Genomic DNA, 13127 nt, shown 5'->3' on the forward strand with positions numbered 1-13127 from the left:
CAACTCAATCTCTAGTACAGTATTACAAGCGAGAAAAGGCACGTCATTCCCTTTTAGCTTGGTGGGAATTCTAGCCGCACAACGCTGTACCGTACGTGTTGAGCCGCGTTGTCGTGAAACGAGCCAAGAGCCAGGTAACCCCATCGCCTATCACAGAATACGCAATTTATAGTTACGTAGGCCAACGGGAAACTGCACACAGCTCTACAGTACAATGGAGCACTCGGCAATGCTTCGATGGGAATCTGTTTATAGAAAAAGAGGGTTACGCATCTGACACAGGTTGTAAGAGTGTGTCGTTTCGTATTGCTTTGACGATAATCGTATTGAGGACCTAATCAGGCAACTGATCCAGCAAGCACACAAGCATTCCAAAGAAAGGAGAGAATAAGGCGGTTACTCAAAGATGGCGCGTCGTTTCAAACCAAAACGCCTTCAACAGGTTTGAATAGTCTTGGCGAATACATGCATACCAAAGTGACTAGAATGATCCGCGCCGTTATCCATTTTTCATATCCTACAACGAGGCTTTTAGCGGATCAAATAGACAAGTTACGAAAACCCACTGCCGAAATCGATAATCCAACCTTGGCTGTGTCAGAATTCCAGCGGAGCAACTATCAAGCCCCTGAGCGTTGATCAATCCGTCACAGCAATTCGGACAACAAACTATCCGGGTTTGTTTAAACATAAAAAACAGACTTAAAGTCGGTTTCTAAATGCAAGGGTTTTTGAGACAAGATCAGCCTTTTGTGAGGCGTTGTGCCCTTGCAGAATGGATTCCTAGAGACCCTTGCTTGACTGTGCATTTGACAGGCTGTGTGGCGTGAATGTTACTCACTGGTGGCCTTTTTGAGAGAAGCATCCAAGGTACGTGACATAGTCTATATACTAAACTTCAGCTGTGGCTGGTATGTAACAATCTACCAACATAACAAAATGATAATCCTACAGCGTTTCGTTGTGTTGTAAGCCTTATTGTAACATCAATCTCGTCTGCTCGTCTAGTTCAAGAACCAACGATGCTCCTTTTCCCCCAAACATATGGTGATGTGACACCGATGCATAACTTCTTGAATCCTTCGTTCTTTCCATCCATCCTCCTTGTCTACAGCTGGTTCATCCTTTCTGAGACATCTGCATTCCATTTTCTCTTCCCTTACATCAATCCTCAGACTGACTAGTCTATCAAAGGGAGGCAAGACTATTATGCAGTGGGCTGCAAGGGACCGGCCACATGAGAGCACGCCGTTAGACACCTTCATTTTGTTCAGTTTGAATAGTCGTTGCGTTTTAGCCAACACATCAGAAGGTGTACAGGCGGTGAAGTGAGAGCATCGAACATGCTTGGGTACATCTCAACTCGCGTACAGACAATCTCAATAACTGCAAACCGATCTGCACCTGAGGAAAAGGTGAAACGCCGTTAGATTGGGTGTTGTTGAGTCAAGTCGGAAGGTTTTATTATCCTATAACGCGAAACAATTCCTCAGCTCCACAGACATTAACAAGGAGGTATGACGATATGCTCTTATTTTCACTCTAGGATATCTTTGACAAATGAATCAACATATATACTACACCATCATGACTCCGCCGCTATATAAAACAAAACTTATGATTCCGAATCCAGATTCTGCAGGGGTACGTATCCCTCCTCCTTCTTGACCCTCCTCTTGCCCAGCATCTCTCGCATCCAGCGGATGATGCATCTTCCGCTCTTCCATTGAAGACCACCACGTTGTTGTGCAGCAGCCTCATCCATCCAGCGAGGTCGCTTCCAGAACTTGAGCATAATGCTGCTCACAACAACGCTGACACTGCTACTCGCCATGGCGAGAACCAGCCATCATGGGATGCATATGGAAGCCGACGGGAAGGAAGAAGCCCATGGCAATGGGCAAGCGCGATAACGTTGTACATGCACGCCCAAGCCAAATTCAGCTTGATGCGGCGGAAGATGTAACGGGTGAGGTGCAGCGCTGATGGAATGTCCATCAGGTCCGTTGGGCGCATGAGCACCATGTCGGCAGCTTCCATGGCAACGTCTGTACCGCTCGCCATGGCGATACCGATATCTGCAGTTGCAAGCGCAGGAGAGTCGTTAATACCGTCGCCTACCATGGCCACGACCTCGCCTTCTGACTGGATTTGCTTGACAATAGCCTGCTTCTGGTCGGGGCTCACGCTGGCGTAAACGTTTTCTGGTGAGATTCCTACAGCAGCAGCAACACTGAGAGCAGTGGCGCGCTGATCACCGGTGATGATAGCTGTCTTGATACCCATCTTATGGAGGACATAGACAGTGGCTGCTGCACCCTCCTTGATGGAATCGGCTAAGGCGAGATAGCCGCTGTATTTGCCATCAATAGCCACAAAGATATAGGTTGTGCCAGTTGCAGGTGTGCCAGCCTTGTTCGCACCCGAGTCGACACGCTCAGACGCTTCGATGACATCCTCAGGGACCACAATACCGTTGTTCTGCAAAAAGGTCACATTGCCAATCAGCGCACGATAACGATTACGATCAACAGCTGACGCGGGCTCAACCAGAGCGTTGATACCCTTGCCAACGGTGACCTTGAACTCGCCAACACTTCCTTCGATGACACCGTCAACCTCAATATCAAGCTCGCGGCGAGCTCCAGCGACAATAGCTTTACCAATAGGGTGTTCACTGCCCATCTCAGAGAGGCCGACAATGGCCCACCATACCCGACGACGCCACTCGTTATCAGACCAACCATTTTCAAGGACTGACTGAACAACACTCATCTTGCCATGGGTGATAGTACCGGTCTTGTCGAAAACAACCTGTGTCACTTTTGTGGCTCTTTCGAGGGCAGCTCCACCCTTGATCAGAATACCATTTTCGGCACCGACGCCAGTGCCAACCATAACGGCTGTGGGTGTGGCCAGACCCAGTGCGCAAGGGCATGCAAAAACGATGACGGAGATGCAAAGTTTAACGCAAACCATAATCTTGCCGCCACTTGAATCCTGGAGGAAGATCTTGGGTGGGTTTGAGAGCACATGGCTGAGAATCATCCAGCAGAGAAACGTAGAGAACCCGAGGATAAGAATCATGGGGACGAAATAACCAGCAAGGGTGTCGGCGAGTCGCTGAATAGGTGCACGCGTAGTCTGCGCATCCTGCACAAGCTTGACGATCTGACTGAGCTGAGTATCACGACCAGCCCGAGTGACTCGGAAGTCTACTCGACCATCGCCATTGACTGTGCCACCGATGACGTTGTCGCCTACTCGTTTCTGAACGGGCATCGCCTCACCAGTAACCATACTCTCATCGACAAAGGTCTCGCCTCGAACCAGAACACCATCGGCGGGGAGCTTATCACCGGGTCGAAGGATTACAATATCGCCTAGTTGCAAGAGTTCGGTGGGGACACACTTCTCCTCTTGAGCTGAACCACCCAATCTAGGGGTCTTGGGGGTCTTGGGAGTACTGGGGTCCTTGTCCCATGCTTCAGCGGCCTTCTCGGCAGCAATTGGGTCAACGTATATCGTAGCCATTGAGGGAGCAAGGGACATCAGACGCGACAGGGCCCTTGAGGTCTGACCTTTAGCACTGCTTTCAAGGTAACGACCAAGAGTGACAAAGGTAAGAAGCATGGTACTGGTATCGAAGATGGTGCCAGGCCTGCTGTGAGGGGGCATTATTAGTGAAACCAGCATTGTCAAAATACTGTAAAAGAAGGCGCAGGATGTTCCGAGGATGACGAGAACATCCATCGTTGGAGAGCGGTGTTTGAGTGACTTCCATGCTGAGATGTAAAAGCGCTTTCCAATACCGAATTGAACGGGAATTGTAAGGACCAAACAGATAGTATCGCCAAGAAACAATCCGGGGATTAACTCAAGCTTTCCGAAATCTAGAGCTGGTGCGCACATGGGCAAAATCATGCCGATGATAAGAACAGGAATAGCGAAAGACAACGATACTCGAAAGGCCGTTCGCCATTCAGCAATTTCTCTTGTCTTGGCCAGGGACTCGAGCTGTGCGCTGTTGTCCTGGTTTTCAGCAACGAGGGCATTGTATCCCTGGGCCTCGACGGCTTCAGCGATGGCGCGCAGGCCAATAACACCCGACTGGTGGGTGACCGTGAGGCGTGAAGAAGCGAGGCGTAACGAAACTGAATCGACGCCATGCATGGCCGCCAACGCAGCCTCCAAATTCTCTGCTGCTGCTGCATCAGGCACGCCATAGACTCTAAACTGTACAGTAGATGATGATCCGCTTTGGTGGTCGGTTGCGGCCTGAGTAGAAAGAACCTCAGGGTCAAAGCCTCGATCGTCGATTATGTCTGCTATTTGATCCGCAGAGAGCTTGGTAACGTCGTGTGTGATAACGGCCCTTTCCGCGAGCAGACTGATGTTGAACTTTAGGACGCCATCGACGCCTTTAAATCCACCCTCGACGGCTGATGTGCAAGCTCCACATGTCATGCCTTCGATAGCAACGGTCGTTATAGCGATATTTCCGACGCCTCCAGAATTTCCAGCCTTGTCAGCTGCTACCTTGCCAGATTCAAGGATTGTAGCGTCAAATCCGCGGTCGTCAATGATTTCAGCAATTTGTTCAGCTGTAAGGAGATCGGGATCGTGTTCGATAATGGCTCTTTCGGAGAGCAATGAAATGCTGAATGATTTGATACCAGGGACGTCCTTGAATCCACCTTCAACAGCCGATGTACAGGCGCCGCATGTCATGCCTTCGATGGCGATGGTAGTCGTAATAAAGTCATTGTCGTCGATACCGTCCTGGTCGATAAAGCGCTTGGCGACAGGGCTCGGGAGGTCGGTGGCAAGCACCTCGGCGTCGAAACCTCGGTCTTCGATAATTTCTTTAATATCATCGGCGGAGATGACTTGAGGGTCGTGCATGATGACTGCGCGTTCCATAACCAGACTGACTGAGACGTTTCCAACACCATCGACACCTTTGAAGCCAGCTTCAACAGCAGAAGTACAGGCACCGCACCTGTAGAAGAATAAATGTTAATATCATACCCATGGCCATGGTCCGTACGCATTTCTAAAATCGGGGCCGCAAAGACCGAGCACGACTGCATAAATGGGTCTCGGGATGCCCGGAGAGACTTGAGGATAGGGCTCTGGTTGTACTCACGTCATGCCGTCCACGCGAAGAGTTGTTGTAGCGAAATGGGCGCCGGCGCCTGGGCTTCTGGGTACGGAGAGTGCGACATTGTCGCTGTCCTTGGAAGGGACTTTGATGTAAGTAGGAGCCATGGCGACAGGCTATGGCTCATGAGCCTCGTCTCGAGGGTCGTTGATGTGTTGCGCGCCGATCCAAAAGTTGATGGGTGTTTGTTGTTGAAGGTTGTCAATTACAGTGCAGAGCGGGAGATACGGCACTTGGACTAAGCTCACTCTCGCGGCTAGACTAGTTTGGCGGTTGGTTCGGTTGCTAATAATGGAATGAATGCTTCTCTAGCTTGATTGTCCAGACACAAGCATGTCGAGCCCGTTTAATAAATTGAGAGTCAAGCAGAAGCGAGCAATGGCTCAACAGAATGAAGAGAAAGGGGAAAAGATAAGAATGCTACAAAAAGCTGAAAGGGGAAGTCGGAGGCAACTAGACCGGAAGGTGTAGTGATAGTCGCAGCTGATGCCAGTTGATAATGAATGCGCCACTAAGACCACGAAGACCTGCTTCAATTGATTGATAAATACCGAGTCGGTAAGTGGGTTGCTGGTCTTTCGTATTCTGCTTGGCGTTTAGTCAGACGAAATAGAGGAAAAGAGAAAATAGACTACCACTTGGGTACGAGAAAATAAAATGACACCAGTGCCAGAATAGAAGGACATGACATGAGCAAGATTCCACAGGACGGCGTCTCAGGGCTTTATCTATGTTTCTAGGATCCAATGATTCAGGGGAAGAAGAAACGGAAACACTTACTCTCAGGCAGTTAGCGAGGGAAACACCTTGAAAACCTGCGCAAAACCAAAGGCATCAGATCCGGAACACTTCTTGGCTCGGCGGCTGCAACGGTCAGATTCCAGTTTGGGGTCGGTTTCCGGGGGCACCCAAGTCGGCAATTGCTGCTCTCGTTGGTGGGATTTGGACAAAGCTGCGACTCATCAAGCACCAGAAATTCTTGCTTGCAAGGATGTTCCAGAAGGGTCCGAACAATGGAGATGAATAGGGACGGCAGTCTGGGGCCAAACAGTCAAAAGTAGTGCTGAAACCTGAGACACTGTCGGGACCAGCTCAGGGGTGGATAACGGTCCGCTCTCAAAGAGGCCCGACTTTGTCTGTCACTTTAAAGGCAATCGAATCAGTGAGATCCGTACATTGAGGTGCAGGTGCAGGTTGCTGATGCTTATACTTAAATCTCTGTTCCTAGCACTGCTTCCCTTCTCATCTTACTCCGGATCAAGCCGTTAAAGTGTGACCTGTTGTGAGACGGGTCTTTTATCAGCTGGTCCTTCTAGACTAACGGCGCCTCTCGTGTCCTCAAAGGGTGCAAGTGTCGATCATTTGAGGAGCACACTACCATTAGCACATATGCTGTCCAACCAGCTTTCATCCTAGGAGCCCTATGTGAATACTAACCTTTCAACAACTTCAGCTTGTCCTACTACATGCAGCTTGCTATCAAGTCTAGCAAAGTCTCTTCAATTCTCGGACTGCCTATCCCAACCTCTGCATGGGCCTCTTGTCTATTTCTAGTATAGTCTCAGCCTCTGTTTTGCACAGCCAGCCATGTCTTGCTATTCTGTGAGACGCGGTGACATGCTGGGGTCGGCATTCACTTGTTCCGTTAATAAATCACTGAATATTGTGTCAGGGTAAGGTCAAAGACCATATGCAATCAGCGTATCTTTCTTTAACAACCCATCAGCACAATGGCGAATCTCGTCAGCGGGATCTGTGGCTAAACTTAGTTGCTGACGATAGATCCAACGCCAATTGTCTTTGTGTTCTTTGGTGGCTGAACTACCTTAGTAATTGCTAAGATACTAAGGTATGGAAACTGCACAGATAACCAACCTGTGGCTTTTGATAAACTTGCTCACTCGTAAACTTGCTCTCCTTGGCGTTCCTGGGTGACTCTGTAAATGATTTCTCACTTGTCTCTTTAAAGTAGTTATTCGTGTTGCCAAAGAAGCAATCTCATCTGTTCAGTTCTTCGTTGGGAACTACTTACTCCTACTGTAGGAAGGTATTGATAATGATGGAACACAATGGGGCAGCACAACAGCCAAATCTGACATGGATGTCATAAAAACATGACAGATTGCTTTGTGAAACATGATGAGCGATATCATCAATAAGCAAGCCCAAATATTCACTTCTTCCATCATCGAGAGGATTGTGAGGTGAGGGTACAGGGTAGACGTGTTTGCAAGAATATCTCCCGTGAGTTTGACCCCACATCCGATGCCCCGCGTCCGCCACATGCTGCCTGCTCTAACCTCACATCGAACTGCATGTAGGTAGCTCCAAATCCCATCTCAAGCTGTAACTCCATCTTACTTTCTTTGACGACTTGCGATCGTCAATTCCGCAAAATCCTCGTCCGACCGTAACAACAACTAAAAAGCTGCAAGGAACCAAAGGCAGCACTGGTCCTTACAGCCATCCCATCCACTTCGCACCGCATCGTGACGTACTTAGCTTGTTACATCCATCAAACCACCTTTACGAGGCTGTAGCCTCAATCACGACTCATCATGGAACAGACAAAGGCTCTTAACGCGCTAGAGGTATTAAACACAGCGAGAATGTTTAATTGAAAGACTGACAATCGATTGCAGCCCTTCCTCGCTTTATCCAAATCAGCGACCTCTCCTCGCGCCGCCGCCGACCTCGTCACCAGAGCTACATCAGCTCCCAACACATTTCTCTTCAGCGAGCTCCTCCAAACACCTGCCATCCAGAACCTTGCTGAGTCCGAATTCGCTTCGCACCTCGCCCTACTCAAGACCTTTGCCTATGGGACATACTCTTCTTACAAAAGCACACCGGGCCTGCCAGAGCTTGTAGAAGCACAAGCCATTAAGCTACGCCAGCTCTCACTACTTTCTCTGGCCAGCGACCGACAGAACCTTTCTTATAAAGCGCTACAGAGCTCATTGGACCTTCCAGGTTCCCGTGAGGTTGAGAATTTGGTGATCTCGGCGGTCTACGCTGGTCTGCTTCATGCTACGCTTGACGCAGCTCGCGCTACCGTGCAAGTATCAAGTGTCGCGCCCCTACGTGATCTCGCTCCTGGAGCGATACCTGACATGGCCACTGCTCTCAAGACATGGTATAATCGCTGCACCACCACCCACAGCGATGTCGAACTTCAGATCAAGGAGATCCGAACGACAGCAGCTGCAAGACAGCGCGAGCAACGCGCTACCGACGAAAGGCTGCAACAGGCGATGCAGGACCACCAAGAAGGAACTGGAGGACGGAAGTACGACTTACCAAACATGAGCCGGGATACGATGGCCAGAAGGGGCTTCAACAAGAGGTCTGTAATGGACGTGGGCAACTTGGTGGACAACGACAGCATGGACGTGGATGAGTCAGAGGAGGAAAAGAAACGGGCGAGCAAGCGCAAGCTGTGAGAACCCCATGCACCACCCGAGTCCTGAGACTTGATCACCGGAACTCATAAGTATCTATCACGAAGAACCACGACATAATAGATGACACGACGCCTTTTATTAGCCCCCGGAATCCCTAAATAATGCCACGGACTTCCAGCCCTGCGGCAGCCCTATTGACCTGATTTGGTCTGAAATGAGAAAAGAAAAAACGCATGGCTAGAAACGAAAACGACCAGTGGTCTGGACCGGGAATAGCTAAACTACAAATAACCCTTGATGAATGAACAGTAGATTTCCGTACGCCGATCCTCCAGAACGCAACGCCCATGCTCAATCGAGACTGGACTAAATCGCCGCCTAATCAAAGGCTCCCTAATCATTACAGTCGTGAATATTGATATTATGTCCAAATTAAATCCCGCGGAGATGCCTTCTTGTGAGTGAAATCTGAATGGCTTGGTAATGGCCGGCATTATTGACCGCGGTGTCTGTGCGAAGAAGAATGATGCTCAAAGACGCTTTCCGGGGACGAGAATGAAGAGAACACAGAGAGCGGCATCGACGAGAAAAGTCACCGCCATGACCATCATGGCACGCTTAGCGATGAGCTTGCGGACGTAGGGCTCACGGATGCGAGAGAAGTTGAATGGGGTGTACTCGCTGTAACCAATCAGGGCCATAATAGGATCCAGTGAGTATTGGTAAGACGCAAGGAAATAAACACCGATAGTGAATGGTAAGATGAGCTATTTGAGTTAGTGTGCACTCAAGGGCATAGCAGGATAGTACTCACCCAGCATCTGGTTGTTCGGGAATAGTCAAGGAAAATGAGAACGAATGAGGCCCAAAGAGCAGCAAACATGGAGATGAGTCCAAGGATGAGTCGCATGATGAGAGTAGGTGGGATGAGATTGCCAAGAGCCTTCATTCGAAGAAAGCCTGGGAAGGCATCTCGCTCCATGGCCTGGAAAACATAATCCTTGGCAACATCAAATACTTCAGGATCGTCACGGCCATACTCTTCAATGGCGGCAGTGACCTCTTGGGTGATGGAACCAGGGAGGGTGATTTCTCGCTCAGCACCAGGTAGAAGAAAAGTGTAGAGAATCTTTTCCGCCGAGGCTCGGATATCCTGTCGCGCAACGGTGTGAGCGGGCGAGTTGGATTCGGTGGTGATATCGTGGGAGTTGCTGAACTGGGGGCTAGGTCGCATGGGCCCGGTAGCACTCTGAGGTGAATCGTGGCTTTGGTCCTCTCTAAGGAAAGCTGACATCTGCGCATCCTGGTTCTTCTCCTTCTCAGTTGCGTACATGGAGGGGCCGGCAGCTCTGGGTTCCAAGTCGCCGATGTTTTCTAAAATAGCTGAAGATCGTTTGGACTGTGCCTCAGGAGTGCCAATAAGCACGGATCGTCGCAGTTCGCGAACATAATGTCGGCATAGTGACATGTGCTGGGCGACATCGAGCCTGGTGATGTCAGACAAAATGTACATGAAACATATCTCGAAACAAACCTACCAAAAATCAAGGTAATCAACAGATCGCTGTTGATCGCGCATGTAAATGTAGAATGAGAAGAGGTCAACAGGAGGCAGAGTGCGACGACTCAAGACCTCAAAGAGCGTGGGCAGTCGATTTCTCGTCATGTCGGGTTGAGGCGACGGCGATGCCATCGGGTTTACAGGTTCGTGTTCGGCCATGTCGGGCGACGTCTTATGGTTGTGTTGAGGCTGGGAGGAAACGTTAAATGAATGAGGCGTTCAGTTTGGCGCGCAGATGAACCACTGAAAGGTCGTATACGCGAAATTCCCCTGATTATGCCGACGACAAGCCGCTGTATTTCGGAGAAGCAACCGCAGGACTGAATGTCCTGAGAAAAGCGATCCCGAAAAGAGTGAGAGAGAAGCGCTTCAAGTGCAAAGAATGTGAGGTATGCGGTGCCCTCAAATGGATTGTCCGAGGGTGGAATGATGAAGTCGTTAAGCAGTACTAACTTAACGGCCAAGATTGGATGGGTCCAACGCAATGCATTCGCGATAAACAGCCGTAGCAGGCTTGACGTGGACCATGCGAAGAAAAATGCCCCTAGACCAAGTTGCGTTACGCCGAAAGGTCACGTGTAACGGACCTTCACTTAGTCATCAGGGCTGCCCGAACGCACAAAGAATTTGGGATTTCAGCATTCGTTAGAACATCACAAACCTCTCAACGACCGACCTTGAAGAGACGAGCCGCAGGTACGAAAGACCCCGACAATTTCTCCCTCGCAGTCCCTACCTCTCTTCTTGAGACTACGAGCGCTTCGACTTTTTACACATTCGCCGACAAAAGGACTAACATTCACATTTCAGCCATGTCGTCGACCAAGAAGCCCTCCGGCAAGACTCAGCGCTCCGCCATTGCGGATGTCGTCGCCCGCGAGTACACCATCCACATGCACAAGCGAGTATGTTGCTTCGCCAGAGAATGAATAGCTCGACCACCGGAGCTTGATTATGGGATTGAATGCTGACGGGTTTAAAAAGCTCCATGGTGTCACCTTCAAGAAGAGGGCTCCCAAGGCCATCAAGGAGATCAAGGCCTTTGCCACCAAGTCTATGGTACGACCGCCCACACCAACAGCTTGCTACCGAACGCGAAGCAAACTCACGAGGCCGAGGTGCTGTTCCAACGTCACATGTGCTAACCATCACCGCAGGGTACCTCCGATGTTCGCATCGACCCTCAGCTCAACAAGAAGGTCTGGGAGCAGGGTATCAAGGGTGTCGACTACCGAATCCGCGTGCGAATTTCCCGACGACGAAACGACGAGGAGGGTGCCAAGGAGAAGCTGTACAGCTACGTCCAGGCCGTGAACGTCAAGGACCCCAAGGGCCTCCCCACGGTTGTTGTTGAGGAATAAATATAAAAATTTCTCTTGGGACAAGGTTCTAGGGTGGCATGGCATTTGGAGTTGTACTCGGCATTCTGGCTTTCGACGCTGAAAAATACACAGAGGGAAAATGTGATTAAAGCTTGAAGTCAACCCAAACGACAATCGGTGCCTCGGCGTGAAGTGACTGGTCTCTGGTCAAAGGCTTTTTTTATGAGGGCGAAAAAAAATTTACGTTCTGACGTGGTGAACACTGGATGTTATGAACTGTCGATTAGAGGGTCTGCTATCGACAACGGTCTATTTATTTCTGACCCCATCAATGCCTCCCTCCCATTGCTGTTTGTCCAGCTGTAGAAATGCCATGCAATCGTGTAATCCTAACAAGTCATCAAACCAAATTCCATACACCTGCTACTCCTGTTCCCGTATTCAAGTATGAAAGCACCCAAATCCCCGTAAAAACTATTTATTCGTCCTCGATATCTACGTGACGTGCCAGCACCTTCTTCTGGAACTCCTCGGCGTCCTTGTCCCACAACTCAGCAGCCTCACCGTTGAGGGGGGAGGCACTTGAATGTATGTTAGTCACAGGTTTTATCAAAGGGTTTGATATCTGCACGTACTTGTTGGGCTCACCGAGTAAGCTCTGCAGACTGAGGAGAACAGTCTGGATGTTGTAAGCGGCAGTCCACTTGTCCTTGAGGATATCCAAGCAGATACGGCCGGAGAAGTCGACATTAGGGTGGTAGATGGGCGTCTTGAAGAGCACCGTGGGTGCCGCATAGGGGTAGTTGGAAGGGAAGGCGAAGCTGAGCTTTAAGGTCAGACCAGAGTAAGGGGTATCTTCAGGACCCTCGATAGTGGCAGTCCATGATAGGAGGTCGCCATCTGCAGAGGGGAAGGCAGAGACACCGGGAGCGGGCGATGTCATGAGCTGCATCAACTCGGTCTGGAGTCTAGGTCAAGTTAGTATCTCGAATGACTTTGAATGTCTCGGGACATGTATTCACCTCTTGGTGGTGCTCTGAGAGTCGGGACCCTTGGAACCAGCGTTAACCTTGGCGGCTTGAGGAGCAGGGTTCTGGCTGTTTTCCATAGTGTACTCCATTGTGTTATGTTGATGGTTATGGTTACTCGAGTATGAAGTATGAACAGATGATGACAAGCAAGAGAACACCAGGCAAGAGATGCAGTCGTAGGAGAAGGGAAGCGAGTAGGAAGTTGTTTATGTACAGTACGTGCAGACAACAATTCCGCAACTGGCAAGAGATGAAGTTGGACGAATGCAGGGGCGACTGGGGGAAACAAAGACCCTTTGGCAATGGCGTTGTGACGAGAGGCCTAAAGATGAAAGCGGGAAGAAAGGTCTTGGACTAAAGTGACTTTCAAGCGAGACCAGACGACGAATGATTTGCTTGCTTGCTTGTTTTGGATTGCGACAGAATTGTAATGGAGGTGAACGATTTCTCTAGATCCAGGCTCCAATTGTTTACCGCAGCAACCGGCACGACTAGGGTCCAGGCGATGCCTATCACTGATCCCAATGGAACACAAAGACTCACAGCCACACTGAGGGGACTGGCGCTGAAACCGTAGAGGATGACACGCTGTAAGAGGCTGCACAGGGCGCCAAGTGTCGCTGTGTTTAGGGGACTAGGGTCTCG

The 13127-nt window shown here is 49.9% G+C and overlaps 5 protein-coding genes across 5 annotated transcripts; 2 read left to right on the forward strand and 3 right to left on the reverse strand.

Moving 5' to 3' along the window:
• Positions 1-1615: 1615 nt before the first annotated feature.
• FGSG_01501 (uncharacterized protein) lies at positions 1616-5271 on the reverse strand (the record flags this gene model as incomplete). The annotated part of the gene is made up of 2 exons (XM_011319008.1): positions 1616-5002; positions 5150-5271. 2 exons carry the CDS (start codon positions 5269-5271, stop codon positions 1804-1806), a joined length of 3321 nt encoding a protein of 1106 aa, XP_011317310.1. The 3' UTR covers positions 1616-1803.
• A 2451-nt stretch (positions 5272-7722) lies between these two features.
• Positions 7723-8607, forward strand: FGSG_01502 (uncharacterized protein; the record flags this gene model as incomplete). The annotated part of the gene is made up of 2 exons (XM_011319009.1): positions 7723-7755; positions 7807-8607. The coding sequence occupies 2 exons, from the start codon at positions 7723-7725 to the stop codon at positions 8605-8607; spliced, it is 834 nt and encodes a 277-aa protein (XP_011317311.1).
• A 491-nt stretch (positions 8608-9098) lies between these two features.
• Positions 9099-10288, reverse strand: FGSG_01503 (uncharacterized protein; the record flags this gene model as incomplete). The annotated part of the gene is made up of 3 exons (XM_011319010.1): positions 9099-9335; positions 9425-10055; positions 10107-10288. 3 exons carry the CDS (start codon positions 10286-10288, stop codon positions 9099-9101), a joined length of 1050 nt encoding a protein of 349 aa, XP_011317312.1.
• Positions 10289-10776: 488 nt separating this feature from the next.
• FGSG_01504 (60S ribosomal protein L31) lies at positions 10777-11909 on the forward strand. Its single transcript, XM_011319011.1, has 4 exons — positions 10777-10825; positions 10940-11034; positions 11114-11188; positions 11287-11909. Exons 2-4 carry the CDS (start codon positions 10942-10944, stop codon positions 11488-11490), a joined length of 372 nt encoding a protein of 123 aa, XP_011317313.1. The 5' UTR covers positions 10777-10825; positions 10940-10941; the 3' UTR covers positions 11491-11909.
• FGSG_01505 (ubiquitin-conjugating enzyme E2-20 kDa) lies at positions 11720-12903 on the reverse strand. The gene is made up of 3 exons (XM_011319012.1): positions 12474-12903; positions 12087-12419; positions 11720-12032 (listed from the first exon to the last, which is right to left on the reverse strand). The coding sequence occupies exons 1-3, from the start codon at positions 12569-12571 to the stop codon at positions 11930-11932; spliced, it is 534 nt and encodes a 177-aa protein (XP_011317314.1). The 5' UTR covers positions 12572-12903; the 3' UTR covers positions 11720-11929.
• Positions 12904-13127: the final 224 nt, after the last annotated feature.

The sequence above is a fragment of the Fusarium graminearum genome, chromosome 1 (genome assembly GCF_000240135.3).
Source record: "Fusarium graminearum PH-1 chromosome 1, whole genome shotgun sequence".
NCBI lineage: Eukaryota > Fungi > Ascomycota > Sordariomycetes > Hypocreales > Nectriaceae > Fusarium > Fusarium graminearum.

Excerpts from the sequence above, each read along its gene's own strand:
- FGSG_01504 (XM_011319011.1), top strand. The coding sequence starts at position 10,942 with ATGTCGTCGACCAAGAAGCCCTCCGGCAAGACTCAGCGCTCCGCCATT. Across the intron at positions 11,035-11,113 it reads CCATCCACATGCACAAGCGA|CTCCATGGTGTCACCTTCAA; the intron begins GTATGTTGCTTC and ends GGGTTTAAAAAG. Across the intron at positions 11,189-11,286 it reads CCTTTGCCACCAAGTCTATG|GGTACCTCCGATGTTCGCAT; the intron begins GTACGACCGCCC and ends CCATCACCGCAG.
- FGSG_01505 (XM_011319012.1), bottom strand. The coding sequence starts at position 12,571 with ATGGAGTACACTATGGAAAACAGCCAGAACCCTGCTCCTCAAGCCGCC. Across the intron at positions 12,420-12,473 it reads TCTCAGAGCACCACCAAGAG|ACTCCAGACCGAGTTGATGC; the intron begins GTGAATACATGT and ends AACTTGACCTAG. Across the intron at positions 12,033-12,086 it reads TTACTCGGTGAGCCCAACAA|TGCCTCCCCCCTCAACGGTG; the intron begins GTACGTGCAGAT and ends CATACATTCAAG.